The 13,332-nt window shown below is 48.1% G+C and overlaps 1 protein-coding gene across 1 annotated transcript in view; it reads right to left on the bottom strand.

Annotated features, from left to right (window-relative positions):
* Nucleotides 1-13,332, bottom strand: part of LOC110502326 (cilia- and flagella-associated protein 47) — an 89,493-nt gene that overhangs the window by 35,662 nt on the left and 40,499 nt on the right. The window contains exons 33-37 of the mRNA XM_036951399.1: nucleotides 12,611-12,821; nucleotides 12,204-12,301; nucleotides 9,623-9,874; nucleotides 9,305-9,417; nucleotides 3,715-3,874 (exon numbers count right to left, since the gene is read on the bottom strand). Coding sequence (XP_036807294.1) covers nucleotides 3,715-3,874; nucleotides 9,305-9,417; nucleotides 9,623-9,874; nucleotides 12,204-12,301; nucleotides 12,611-12,821 — 834 coding nt within the window. The remainder of the gene's footprint in view (nucleotides 1-3,714; nucleotides 3,875-9,304; nucleotides 9,418-9,622; nucleotides 9,875-12,203; nucleotides 12,302-12,610; nucleotides 12,822-13,332) is intronic.

Here is a 13,332-nt window from a genome sequence, read left to right on the forward strand (position 1 = left end):
GTGCACCTGGCTACCTTGGTTAGCGCGCGCTGCGCCCGGCCTGCCACAGGAGTCGCTGGTGCGCGATGAGACAAGGATATCCCTACCGGCCAAACCCTCCCTAAGCTGGACGACGCTAGGCCAATTGTGCGTCGCCCCACGGACCTCCCGGTCGCGGCCGGCTGCGACAGAGCCTGGTGTGTGTGTGTGTGTGTGTGTGTGTCAAATCAAATCAAATCAAATTTTATTTGTCACATACACATGGTTAGCAGATGTTAATGCGAGTGTAGCGAAATGCTTGTGCTTCTAGTTCCGACAATGCAGTAATAACAAGTAATCTAACTAACAATTCCAAAACTACTGTCTTGTACACAGTGTAAGGGGATAAAGAATATGTACATAAGGATATATGAATGAGTGATGGTACAGAGCAGCATAGGCAAGATACAGTAGATGGTATCGAGTACAGTATGTACAAATGAGATGAGTATGTAAACAAAGTGACATAGTTTAAAGTGGCTAGTGATACATGTATTACATAAGGATACAGTCGATGATATAGAGTACAGTATATACGTATGTATATGAGATGAATAATGTAGGATAAGTAACATTATATAAGGTAGCATTGTTTAATGTGGCTAGTGATATATTTACATCATTTCCCATCAATTCCCATTATTAAAGTGGCTGGAGTTGAGTCAGTGTCAGTGTGTTGGCAGCAGCCACTCAGTGTTAGTGGTGGCTGTTTAACAGTCTGATGGCCTTGAGATAGAAGCTGTTTTTCAGTCTCTCGGTCCCAGCTTTGATGCACCTGTACTGACCTCGCCTTCTGGATGATAGCGGGGTGAACAGGCAGTGGCTCGGGTGGTTGATGTCCTTGATGATCTTTATGGCCTTCCTGTGACATCGGGTGGTGTAGGTGTCCTGGAGGGCAGGTAGTTTGCCCCCGGTGATGCGTTGTGCAGACCTCACTACCCTCTGGAGAGCCTTACGGTTGAGGGCGGTGCAGTTGCCATACCAGGCGGTGATACAGCCCGCCAGGATGCTCTCGATTGTGCATCTGTAGAAGTTTGTGAGTGCTTTTGGTGACAAGCCGAATTTCTTCAGCCTCCTGAGGTTGAAGAGGCGCTGCTGCGCCTTCTTCACGATGCTGTCTGTGTGAGTGGACCAATTCAGTTTGTCTGTGATGTGTATGCCGAGGAACTTAAAACTTGCTACCCTCTCCACTACTGTTCCATCGATGTGGATAGGGGGGGTGTTCCCTCTGCTGTTTCCTGAAGTCCACAATCATCTCCTTAGTTTTGTTGACGTTGAGTGTGAGGTTATTTTCCTGACACCACACTCCGAGGGCCCTCACCTCCTCCCTGTAGGCCGTCTCGTCGTTGTTGGTAATCAAGCCTACCACTGTTGTGTCGTCCGCAAACTTGATGATTGAGTTGGAGGCGTGCGTGGCCACGCAGTCGTGGGTGAACAGGGAGTACAGGAGAGGGCTCAGAACGCACCCTTGTGGGGCCCCAGTGTTGAGGATCAGCGGGGAGGAGATGTTGTTGCCTACCCTCACCACCTGGGGGCGGCCCGTCAGGAAGTCCAGTACCCAGTTGCACAGGGTCTCGAGCTTGATGACGAGCTTGGAGGGTACTATGGTGTTGAATGCCGAGCTGTAGTCGATGAACAGCATTCTCACATAGGTATTCCTCTTGTCCAGATGGGTTAGGGCAGTGTGCAGTGTGGTTGAGATTGCATCGTCTGTGGACCTATTTGGGCGGTAAGCAAATTGGAGTGGGTCTAGGGTGTCAGGTAGGGTGGAGGTGATATGGTCCTTGACTAGTCTCTCAAAGCACTTCATGATGACGGATGTGAGTGCTACGGGGCGGTAGTCGTTTAGCTCAGTTACCTTAGCTTTCTTGGGAACAGGAACAATGGTGGCCCTCTTGAAGCATGTGGGAACAGCAGACTGGTATAGGGATTGATTGAATATGTCCGTAAACACACCGGCCAGCTGGTCTGCGCATGCTCTGAGGGCGCGGCTGGGGATGCCGTCTGGGCCTGCAGCCTTGCGAGGGTTAACACGTTTAAATGTCTTACTCACCTCGGTTGCAGTGAAGGAGAGACCGCATGTTTTCGTTGCAGGCCGTGTCAGTGGCACTGTATTGTCCTCAAAGCGGGCAAAAAAGTTATTTAGTCTGCCTGGGAGCAAGACATCCTGGTCCGTGACTGGGCTGGATTTCTTTCTGTAGTCCGTGATTGACTGTAGACCCTGCCACATGCCTCTTGTGTCTGAGCCGTTGAATTGAGATTCTACTTTGTCTCTGTACTGGCGCTTAGCTTGTTTGATAGCCTTGCGGAGGGAATAGCTGCACTGTTTGTATTCGGTCATGTTACCAGACACCTTGCCCTGATTAAAAGCAGTGGTTCGCGCTTTCAGTTTCACACGAATGCTGCCATCAATCCACGGTTTCTGGTTAGGGAATGTTTTAATCGTTGCTATGGGAACGACATCTTCAACGCACGTTCTAATGAACTCGCACACCGAATCAGCGTATTCCTCAATGTTGTTATCTGACGCAATACGAAACATCTCCCAGTCCACGTGATGGAAGCAGTCTTGGAGTGTGGAGTCAGCTTGGTCGGACCAGCGTTGGACAGACCTCAGCGTGGGAGCCTCTTGTTTTAGTTTCTGTCTGTAGGCAGGGATCAATAAAATGGAGTCGTGGTCAGCTTTTCCGAAAGGGGGGCGGGGCAGGGCCTTATATGCGTCGCGGAAGTTAGAGTAACAATGATCCAAGGTCTTTCCACCCCTGGTTGCGCAATCGATATGCTGATAAAATTTAGGGAGTCTTGTTTTCAGATTAGCCTTGTTAAAATCCCCAGCTACAATGAATTCAGCCTCCGGATAAATCGTTTCCAGTTTGCAGAGAGTTAAATAAAGTTAGTTCAGAGCCATCGATGTGTCTGCTTGGGGGGGGATATATACGGCTGTGATTATAATCGAAGAGAATTCTCTTGGTAGATAATGCGGTCTACATTTTATTGTGAGGAATTCTAAATCAGGTGAACAGAAGGATTTGAGTTCCTGTATGTTTCTTTCATCACACCATGTCACGTTGGCCATGAGGCATACGCCCCCGCCCCTCTTCTTACCAGAAAGATGTTTGTTTCTGTCAGCGCGATGCGTGGAGAAACCCGTTGGCTGCACCGCTTCCTATAGAGTCTCTCCAGTGAGCCATGTTTCAGTGAAGCAAAGGACGTTACAGTCTCTGATGTCCCTCTGGAATGCTACCCTTGCTCGGATTTCATCAACCTTGTTGTCAAGAGACTGGACATTGGCAAGAAGAATGCTAGGGAGTGGTACACGGTGTGCCCGTCTCCGGAGTCTGACCAGAAGACCGCCTCGTTTCCCTCTCTTTCGGAGTTGTTTTTTTGGGTCGCTGCATAGGATCCACTCCGTTGTCCTGTTTGTAAGGCAGAACACAGGATCCGCGTCGCGAAAAACATATTCTTGGTCGTACTGATGGTGAGTTGACGCTGATCTTATATTCAGTAGTTCTTCTCGACTGTATGTAATGAAACCTAAGATGAGCTGGGGTACTAATGTAAGAAATAACACGTAAAAAAACAAAAAACTGCATAGTTTCCTAGGAACGCGAAGCGAGGCGGCCATCTCTGTCGGCGCCGGAAGTGTGTGTGTGTGTGTGTGTGTGTGTGTGTGTGTGTGTGTGTGTGCATACTCACGCTGGGGGTGATGTGTGTGACCTGGGTCTTGAGGCTGAAGGCCAGAGTGGCTCCAGAGGGACTGACTGAGGAGGCAGAGCGTGATGTCAGCAGTAGCACCGCCTCCATTGGCCTCAGGAAGGAACAGGAGTACTGCACGGTCACCTCCACACAACGCCCCCTAGTGGAGAGGAGGACAGAGTGTAAGGCTCAACTATAAGGTGGGGGCAGGGACGGGGAAAGCCATGGGATCAATGGAAGACCAGTCAAGACACTGAACACCAGTTGAGAGGACAGGCAGCCAGTTAACTCTAATACAGTTAGACAGAGAAAGACTGAGCCAGGAAAGACAGAGAAAGACAGAGCCAGGATAGACAGAGAAAGACAGAGCCAGGATAGACAGAGAAAGACAGAGCCAGGAAAGACAGAGAAAGACAGAGCCAGGATAGACAGAGAAAGACAGAGCCAGGAAAGACAGAGAAAGACAGAGCCAGGATAGACAGAGAAAGACAGAGCCAGGATAGACAGAGAAAGACAGAGCCAGGATAGACAGAGAAAGACAGAGCCAGGAAAGACAGAGAAAGACAGAGCCAGGATAGACAGAGAAAGACAGAGCCAGGAAAGACAGAGAAAGACAGAGCCAGGATAGACAGAGAAAGACAGAGCCAGGATAGACAGAGAAAGACAGAGCCAGGATAGACAGAGAAAGACAGAGCCAGGATAGACAGAGAAAGCCAGAGCCAGGATAGACAGAGAAAGACAGAACCAGGACAGAGAGAGAAAGACAGAGCCAGGATAGACAGAGAAAGACAGAGCCAGGATAGACAGAGAAAGACAGAGCCAGGATAGACAGAGAAAGACAGAGCCAGGATAGACAGAGAAAGACAGAGCCAGGATAGACAGAGAAAGACAGAGCCAGGATAGACAGAGAAAGCCAGAGCCAGGATAGACAGAGAAAGACAGAACCAGGACAGAGAGAGAAAGACAGAGCCAGGATAGACAGAGAAAGACAGAGCCAGGATAGACAGAGAAAGACAGAGCCAGGATAGACAGAGAAAGACAGAGCCAGGATAGACAGAGAAAGACAGAGCCAGGATAGACAGAGCCAGGATAGACAGAGAAAGACAGAGCAAGGATAGACAGAGAAAGACAGAGCCAGGACAGACAGAGAAAGACAGAGCCAGGACAGAGAGAGAAAGACAGTGGCTGTGTCTGAATGCCCATACCTGCATTCTAAATAACAGACATTTTGGGTACATGAAAACAGAACCTTTATAGTATATGACATTTAAATAATGTAGTACAGTTTAAATGCCAGGATGTTATACTCATTTTGTTTTTTCATCCAGAATTCCCTGCACACTATTACCTAAAATAATCCTCTTTCCAGACACGTGTTTCACAGCAGCTGATAATCAGATAAATTGATGCGTTGTACCAAAATGAACGAATGGCGGGAATCAACACAGATGACATCATCAGTATGGATGAGCCTAGTATGTTGACATTTGTTGATTACTGCATTAGATTTGACTACACAGTACATTCTAAATAGTACGCACTATGATTGCTACACAGTATGTAGTTTTAGTAAGTAGTAGACCAGACAGATGTCAGACAGAAGAGATGGGAAATGATCTTCATCTCACAAGGTAACTGAGCAGAACAGCTTCTGGAGGACTGGGGTGAGGAACACTGCTGTCCTACAGGGATAGGGGTTATGGATTAGGGGTTAGGGGTTATGGATTAGGGGTTAGGGGTTATGGATAGGGATTATGGATTAGGGGTTATGGATAGGGGTTATGGATTAGGGGTTACGGGTTATGGATTAGGGGTTATGGATAGGGTTTATGGATTAGGGGTTATGGATTAGGTTTTATGGGTTATGGATAGGGGTTATGGGTTATGGATAGGGGTTATGGGTTATGGATAGGGGTTATGGATTATGGATAGGGGTTATGTGTTATGGTTAGGGGTTATGTGTTATGGTTAGGGGTTATGGTTAGGGGTTATGGATAGGGGTTATGGATAGGGGTTGGGGTTATGGATAGGGGTTATGGTTAGGGGTTATGGTTAGGGGTTATGGATAGGGGTTATGGATAGGGGTTATGGATAGGGGTTATGGATAGGGGTTATGGATAGGGGTTATGGTTAGGGGTTAGGGTTAGAGGTTATGGTTAGGGGTTATGGTTAGGGGATAGGGGTTATGGATAGGGGTTATGGTTAGGGGTTATGGTTAGGGGTTATGGATAGGGGTTATGGGTTATGGATAGGGGTTATGGATTATGGATAGGGGTTATGTGTTATGGATAGGGGTTATGGTTAGGGGTTATGGATAGGGGTTATGGATAGGGGTTGGGGTTATGGATAGGGGTTATGGTTAGGGGTTATGGTTAGGGGTTATGGATAGGGGTTATGGATAGGGGTTATGGATAGGGGTTATGGATAGGGGTTATGGATAGGGGTTATAGTTAGGGGTTAGGGTTAGAGGTTATGGTTAGGGGTTATGGTTAGGGGATAGGGGTTATGGATAGGGGTTATGGTTAGGGGTTATGGTTAGGGGTTAGGGTTAGAGGTTATGGTTAGGGGTTATGGTTAGGGGATAGGGGTTATGGATAGGGGTTATGGATAGGGGTTATGGTTAGGGGTTATGGTTAGGGGTTATGGATAGGGGTTATGGATAGGGGTTATGGTTAGGGGTTATGGTTAGGGGTTATGGTTAGGGGTTATGGATAGGGGTTATGGTTAGGGGTTATGGGTTATGGATAGAGGTTATGGTTAGGGGTTATGGATAGGGGTTATGGATAGAGGTTATGGTTAGGGGTTATGGTTAGGGGTTATGGATAGGGGTTATGGATAGGGGTTATGGATAGGGGTTATGGATAGGGGTTATGGTTAGGGGTTAGGGGTTATGGTTAGGGGTTATGGATAGGGGTTATGGTTAGGGGTTATGGATAGGGGTTATGGATAGGGGTTATGGATAGGGGTTATGGATAGGGGTTATGGATAGGGGTTATGGATAGGGGTTATGGTTAGGGGTTAGGGTTAGAGGTTATGGTTAGGGGTTATGGTTAGGGGATAGGGGTTATGGATAGGGGTTATGGATAGGGGTTATGGTTAGGGGTTATGGTTAGGGGTTATGGTTAGGGGTTATGGATAGGGGTTATGGATAGGGGTTATGGTTAGGGGTTATGGTTAGGGGTTATGGTTAGAGGTTATGGTTAGGGGTTAGGGTTATGGGTTATGGATAGGGGTTATGGATTATGGATAGGAGTTATGTGTTATGGATAGGGGTTATGGTTAGGGGTTATGGATAGGGGTTATGGATAGGGGTTGGGGTTATGGATAGGGGTTATGGTTAGGGGTTATGGTTAGGGGTTATGGATAGGGGTTATGGATAGGGGTTATGGATAGGGGTTATGGATAGGGGTTATGGATAGGGGTTATAGTTAGGGGTTAGGGTTAGAGGTTATGGTTAGGGGTTATGGTTAGGGGATAGGGGTTATGGATAGGGGTTATGGTTAGGGGTTATGGTTAGGGGTTAGGGTTAGAGGTTATGGTTAGGGGTTATGGTTAGGGGATAGGGGTTATGGATAGGGGTTATGGATAGGGGTTATGGTTAGGGGTTATGGTTAGGGGTTATGGATAGGGGTTATGGATAGGGGTTATGGTTAGGGGTTATGGTTAGGGGTTATGGTTAGGGGTTATGGATAGGGGTTATGGTTAGGGGTTATGGGTTATGGATAGAGGTTATGGTTAGGGGTTATGGATAGGGGTTATGGATAGAGGTTATGGTTAGGGGTTATGGTTAGGGGTTATGGATAGGGGTTATGGATAGGGGTTATGGATAGGGGTTATGGATAGGGGTTATGGTTAGGGGTTAGGGGTTATGGTTAGGGGTTATGGATAGGGGTTATGGTTAGGGGTTATGGATAGGGGTTATGGATAGGGGTTATGGATAGGGGTTATGGATAGGGGTTATGGATAGGGGTTATGGATAGGGGTTATGGTTAGGGGTTAGGGTTAGAGGTTATGGTTAGGGGTTATGGTTAGGGGATAGGGGTTATGGATAGGGGTTATGGATAGGGGTTATGGTTAGGGGTTATGGTTAGGGGTTATGGTTAGGGGTTATGGATAGGGGTTATGGATAGGGGTTATGGTTAGGGGTTATGGTTAGGGGTTATGGTTAGAGGTTATGGTTAGGGGTTAGGGTTAGAGGTTATGGTTAGGGGTTATGGTTAGGGGATAGGGGTTATGGATAGGGGTTATGGTTAGGGGTTATGGTTAGGGGTTATGGTTAGGGGTTATGGATAGGGGTTATGGTTAGGGGTTATGGATAGGGGTTATGGATAGGGGTTATGGATAGGGGTTATGGTTAGGGGTTATGGTTAGGGGTTATGGTTAGGGGTTATGGTTAGGGGTTATGGATAGGGGTTATGGATAGGGGTTATGGATAGGGGTTATGGATAGGGGTTATGGTTAGGGGTTATGGTTAGGGGTTATGGTTAGGGGTTATGGGTTATGGATAGAGGTTATGGTTAGGGGTTATGGATAGGGGTTATGGATAGAGGTTATGGTTAGGGGTTAGGGGTTATGGATAGGGGTTATGGTTAGGGGTTATGGATAGGGGTTATGGATAGGGGTTATGGTTAGGGGTTATGGTTAGGGGATAGGGGTGATGTATAGCGGTTATGGTTAGGGGATAGGGGTTATGGATAGGGGTTATGGATAGGGGTTATGGATAGGGGTTATGGTTAGGGGTTATGGATAGGGGTTGGGGTTATGGATAAGGGTTATGGTTAGGGGTTATGGTTAGGGGATAGGGGTTATGGATAGGGGTTATGGATAGGGGTTATGGTTAGGGGTTAGGGTTAGAGGTTATGGTTAGGGGATAGGGGTTATGGAAAGGGGTTATGGTTAGGGGATAGGGGTTATGGATAGGGGTTATGGTTAGGGGTTAGGATTAGAGGTTATGCTTAGGGGTTAGGGGTTATGGATAGGGGTTAGGGGTTATGGTTAGGGGTTATGGTTAGGGGTTACGGGTAGGGGATATGGTTAGGGGTTATGGTTAGGGGTTATGGTTAGGGGTTATGGTTAGGGGTTAGGGGTTATGGTTAGGGGTTATGGTTAGGGGTTACGGGTAGGGGTTATGGTTAGGGGTTACGGGTAGAGGTTAGGGGTTACGGGTTAAGGGTTAGGGGTAGGGGTTAGGGGTTATGGAGTAGGGGTAGGGTTTAAGGGTTAGGCGTTACGGGTAGGGGTTACGGGTAGGGGTTAGGGGTTATGGTTAGGGGTTATGGTTAGGGGTTATGGGTAGGGGTTATGGGTAGGGGTTAGGGGTTACGGGTAGGGGTTAGGGGCTAGGGGTTATGGTTAGGGGTAGGGGTTATGGTTAGGGGTTACGGGTAGGGGTTAAGGGTTAGGGGTTATGGTTAGGGGTTATGGGTTACGGGTAGGGGTTACGGGTAGGGGTTAGGGGTTATGGTTAGGGGTTATGGTTAGGGGTTATGGGTAGGGGTTATGAGTAGGGGTTAGGGGTAGGGGTTATGGGTTACGGGTAAGGGGTAGGGGTTAAGGGTTACGGGTAGGGGTCAGAGATAGAAGGGCTTACTTAGGAGGGATGGTGATGGAAGCTCCTTGGGGCAAGGAGAAATGATGGGCCTCCTTCCCTACGATGGAGGCATGGTAGAACATCGCTCTGGAGGACGGGCTCTTCAGACGCACCTGGAGCACACACACACACACACACACACACACACACACACACACACACACACACACACACACACACACACTGTAAGACAGGGTTACCCAGGGCTAGTGCTGTGTGATGGAGAGAGAGACCTGCCTGCTTGGTGAAGGTGTGATACAGGCTGTAAGACAGGGTTACACAGGGCTAGTGCTGTGTGATGGAGAGAGAGAGACCTGCCTGTTTGGTGAAGGTGTGGTGCAGGCTGCCAGACAGAGTGATGGTTCTCCTGGGAAGGTACTGGGGCAGCGTCTCATACAGGTAAACACACAGCATCAACATCAGAACAGGGTTCGAGTCTGACAGCTCTGTGGGCTGGATGTCTATGTCCAGGCAGAGCAGTGTGAAGGCCTGGCTGAGGATGATACTGTTGTGGAGGTTCTGTTCCAGACGGCTGATGCTGGTGTACATCCTCTGGAGATGACTGGGGATCTGAGGGACCGGAGAGACCAGAGGGGGGGAACAGTCAACACTGGGCCAGTTTCCCAGACACAGATTAAGCCTTATCTGCTACCACAGTCAGACGAATCAAAACCAGTCGAGTTTAGATGAGTCTAGATTTACTGACAATTTCCCACAGAGTAGACGAGGACAAGAGTTGACCAGGAATAGGAGGAGAGAACACAGTATCATCACTCTGTACTGGTACCCCCTGTATATAGCCTCCACATTGACTCTGTACCAGTACCCCCTGTATATAGCCTCCACATTGACTCTGTACCAGTACCCCCTGTATATAGCCTCCACATTGACTCTGTACCAGTACCCCCTGTATATAGCCTCCACATGGACTCTGTACCCCATGTATATAGCCTCCACATTGACTCTGTACCAGTACCCCCTGTATATAGCCTCCACATTGACTCTGTACTGGTACCCTCTGTATATAGCCTCCACATTGACTCTGTACCGGTACCCTCTGTATATAGCCTCCACATTGACTCTGTACCAGTACCACCTGTATATAGCCTCCACATTGACTCTGTACCGGTACCCCCTGTATATAGCCTCCACATTGACTCTGTACCGGTACCCCCTGTATTTAGCCTCCACATTGACTCTGTACTGGTACCCTCTGTATATAGCCTCCACATTGACTCTGTACCAGTACCCCCTGTATATAGCCTCCACATTGACTCTGTACCGGTACCCCCTGTATATAGCCTCCACATTGACTCTGTACCGGTACCCTCTGTAAATAGCCTCCACATTGACTCTGTACCCCCTGTGTATAGCCTCCACATTGACTCTGTACCCCCTGTGTATAGCCTCCACATTGACTCTGTACCAGTACCCCCTGTGTATAGCCTCCACATTGACTCTGTACCCCCTGTGTATAGCCTCCACATTGACTCTGTACCGGTACCCCCTGTATATAGCCTCCACATTGACTCTGTACCGGTACCCCCTGTGTATAGCCTCCACATTGACTCTGTACCGGTACCCCCTGTATATAGCCTCCACATTGACTCTGTACCAGTACCCCCTGTATATAGCCTCCACATTGACTCTGTACCGGTACCCCCTGTATATAACCTCCACATTGACTCTGTACCGGTACCCCCTGTATATAGCCTCCACATTGACTCTGTACCAGTACCCCCTGTATATAGCCTCCACATAGACTCTGTACCAGTACCCCCTGTATATAGCCTCCACATTCACTCTGTACCGGTACCCTCTGTATATAGCCTACACATTCACTCTGTACCGGTACCCTCTGTATATAGCCTCCACATTGACTCTGTACCGGTACCCCCTGTATATAGCCTCCACATTGACTCTGTACCAGTACCCCCTGTATATAGCCTCCACATTGACTCTGTACCAGTACCCCCTGTATATAGCCTCCACATTGACTCTGTACCGGTACCCCCTGTATATAGCCTCCACATTGACTCTGTACCAGTACCCCTGTATATAGCCTCCACATTGACTCTGTACCGGTACCCCCTGTATATAGCCTCCACATTGACTCTGTACCGGTACCCCCTGTATATAGCCTCCACATTGACTCTGTACCAGTACCCCCTGTATATAGTCTCCACATTGACTCTGTACCAGTACCCCCTGTAAATAGCCTCCACATTGACTCTGTACCAGTACCACCTGTATATAGTCTCCACATTGACTCTGTACCGGTACCCCCTGTATATAGCCTCCACATTGACTCTGTACCGGTACCCCCTGTATATAGCCTCCACATTGACTCTGTACCAGTACTCCCTGTATATAGCCTCCACATTGACTCTGTACCAGTACTCCCTGTATATAGCCTCCACATTGACTCTGTACCAGTACTCCCTGTATATAGCCTCCACATTGACTCTGTACCAGTACCCCCTGTAAATAGCCTCCACATTGACTCTGTACCAGTACCCCCTGTATATAGCCTCCACATTGACTCTGTACCAGTACTCCCTGTATATAGCCTCCACATTGACTCTGTACCAGTACCCCCTGTAAATAGCCTCCACATTGACTCTGTACCAGTACTCCCTGTATATAGCCTCCACATTGACTCTGTACCAGTACCCCCTGTAAATAGCCTCCACATTGACTCTGTACCAGTACCCCCTGTATATAGCCTCCACATTGACTCTGTACCAGTACTCCCTGTATATAGCCTCCACATTGACTCTGTACCAGTACCCCCTGTATATAGCCTCCACATTGACTCTGTACCAGTAAATCTTCTTAAAGCATCGTTGGTTATTGTTGTATTGTGACAAGTAACATTTGATTTGACACAGGCCCGTACCAGAAAGGGACAGTAGGCAGCCAGCACAGCAGCCAGAACCAGGCCGTCTGCCAGGTCCAGGTCAAAGTTCACCACCCAGCGGGCTGATGGGACGTCTCCTGGTTAAAGAGCAGAATATAGGTAACAGAAGAGTTATGGATGTCTCTTTGGATCAGTCTCTGTCTCTACCTCTGTCAATCTCTGTCTCTATCTCTCTGTCTCTACCTTTGTCAATCTCTGTCTCTATCTCTCTGTCTCTACCTCTGTCAATCTCTGTCTCTACCTCTCTCTCTCTACCTCCCTGTCTCTACCTCTCTGTCTCTACCTCCCTGTCTCTACCTCCCTGTCTCTACCTCTCTGTCTCTACCTCCCTGTCTCTACCTCCCTGTCTCTACCTCCCTGTCTCTTCCTCAACAACCCCCTCCTACCTGTAGAGGTGAGTGGGCTCCAGACGGTAGTCCTCATGCTGTGGTAGTGCAGGTTGAGCCAAGTGAGTAGCCTCCTCTCCCAGGTGGAGTAGACGTTAGAGGTCAGGGGCTTTGGGTCTATCCTGGGGACCTGCTGCTCCATGCTGCCACTGTCACAGCTCTGGAGGCCCAGGGACAAGGGACCCTCTGTCACCCGCGGCAGGACTAGCACCTAGGGAGGAGGGGACAGACAGACACAGATACATTCCTCAGACTGCTGATCAGGACACAGAGGGAGAGAGAGAGAGAGAGAAAGAGACATAGAGAGAGAGACCGAGAGAGAGACAGAGAGAGATTTGTGACCTGTTGCCACAAGAAAAGGGCAACCAGTGAAGAACAAACACCATTGTAAATACAACCCATTTTTATGTTTATTTATTTTCCCTTGTGTACTTTAACCATTTGCACATTATTACAACACTGTATGTATATATACAGTGGGGCAAAAAAGTATTTAGTCAGCCACCAATTGTGCAAGTTCTTCCACTTAAAAAGATGAGAGAGGCCTGTAATTTTCATCATAGGTACATTTCAACTACTACAGACAAAATGAGGAAAAACATCCAGAAAATCACATTGTAGGATTTTTAATGAATGTATTTGCAAATTATGGTGGAAAATAAGTATTTGGTCACCTACAAACAAGCAAGATTTCTGGCTCTCACAGACCTGTAACTTCTTCT

This window comes from Oncorhynchus mykiss, chromosome 18, assembly GCF_013265735.2.
Source record: "Oncorhynchus mykiss isolate Arlee chromosome 18, USDA_OmykA_1.1, whole genome shotgun sequence".
Taxonomy (NCBI): Eukaryota; Metazoa; Chordata; class Actinopteri; order Salmoniformes; family Salmonidae; genus Oncorhynchus; species Oncorhynchus mykiss.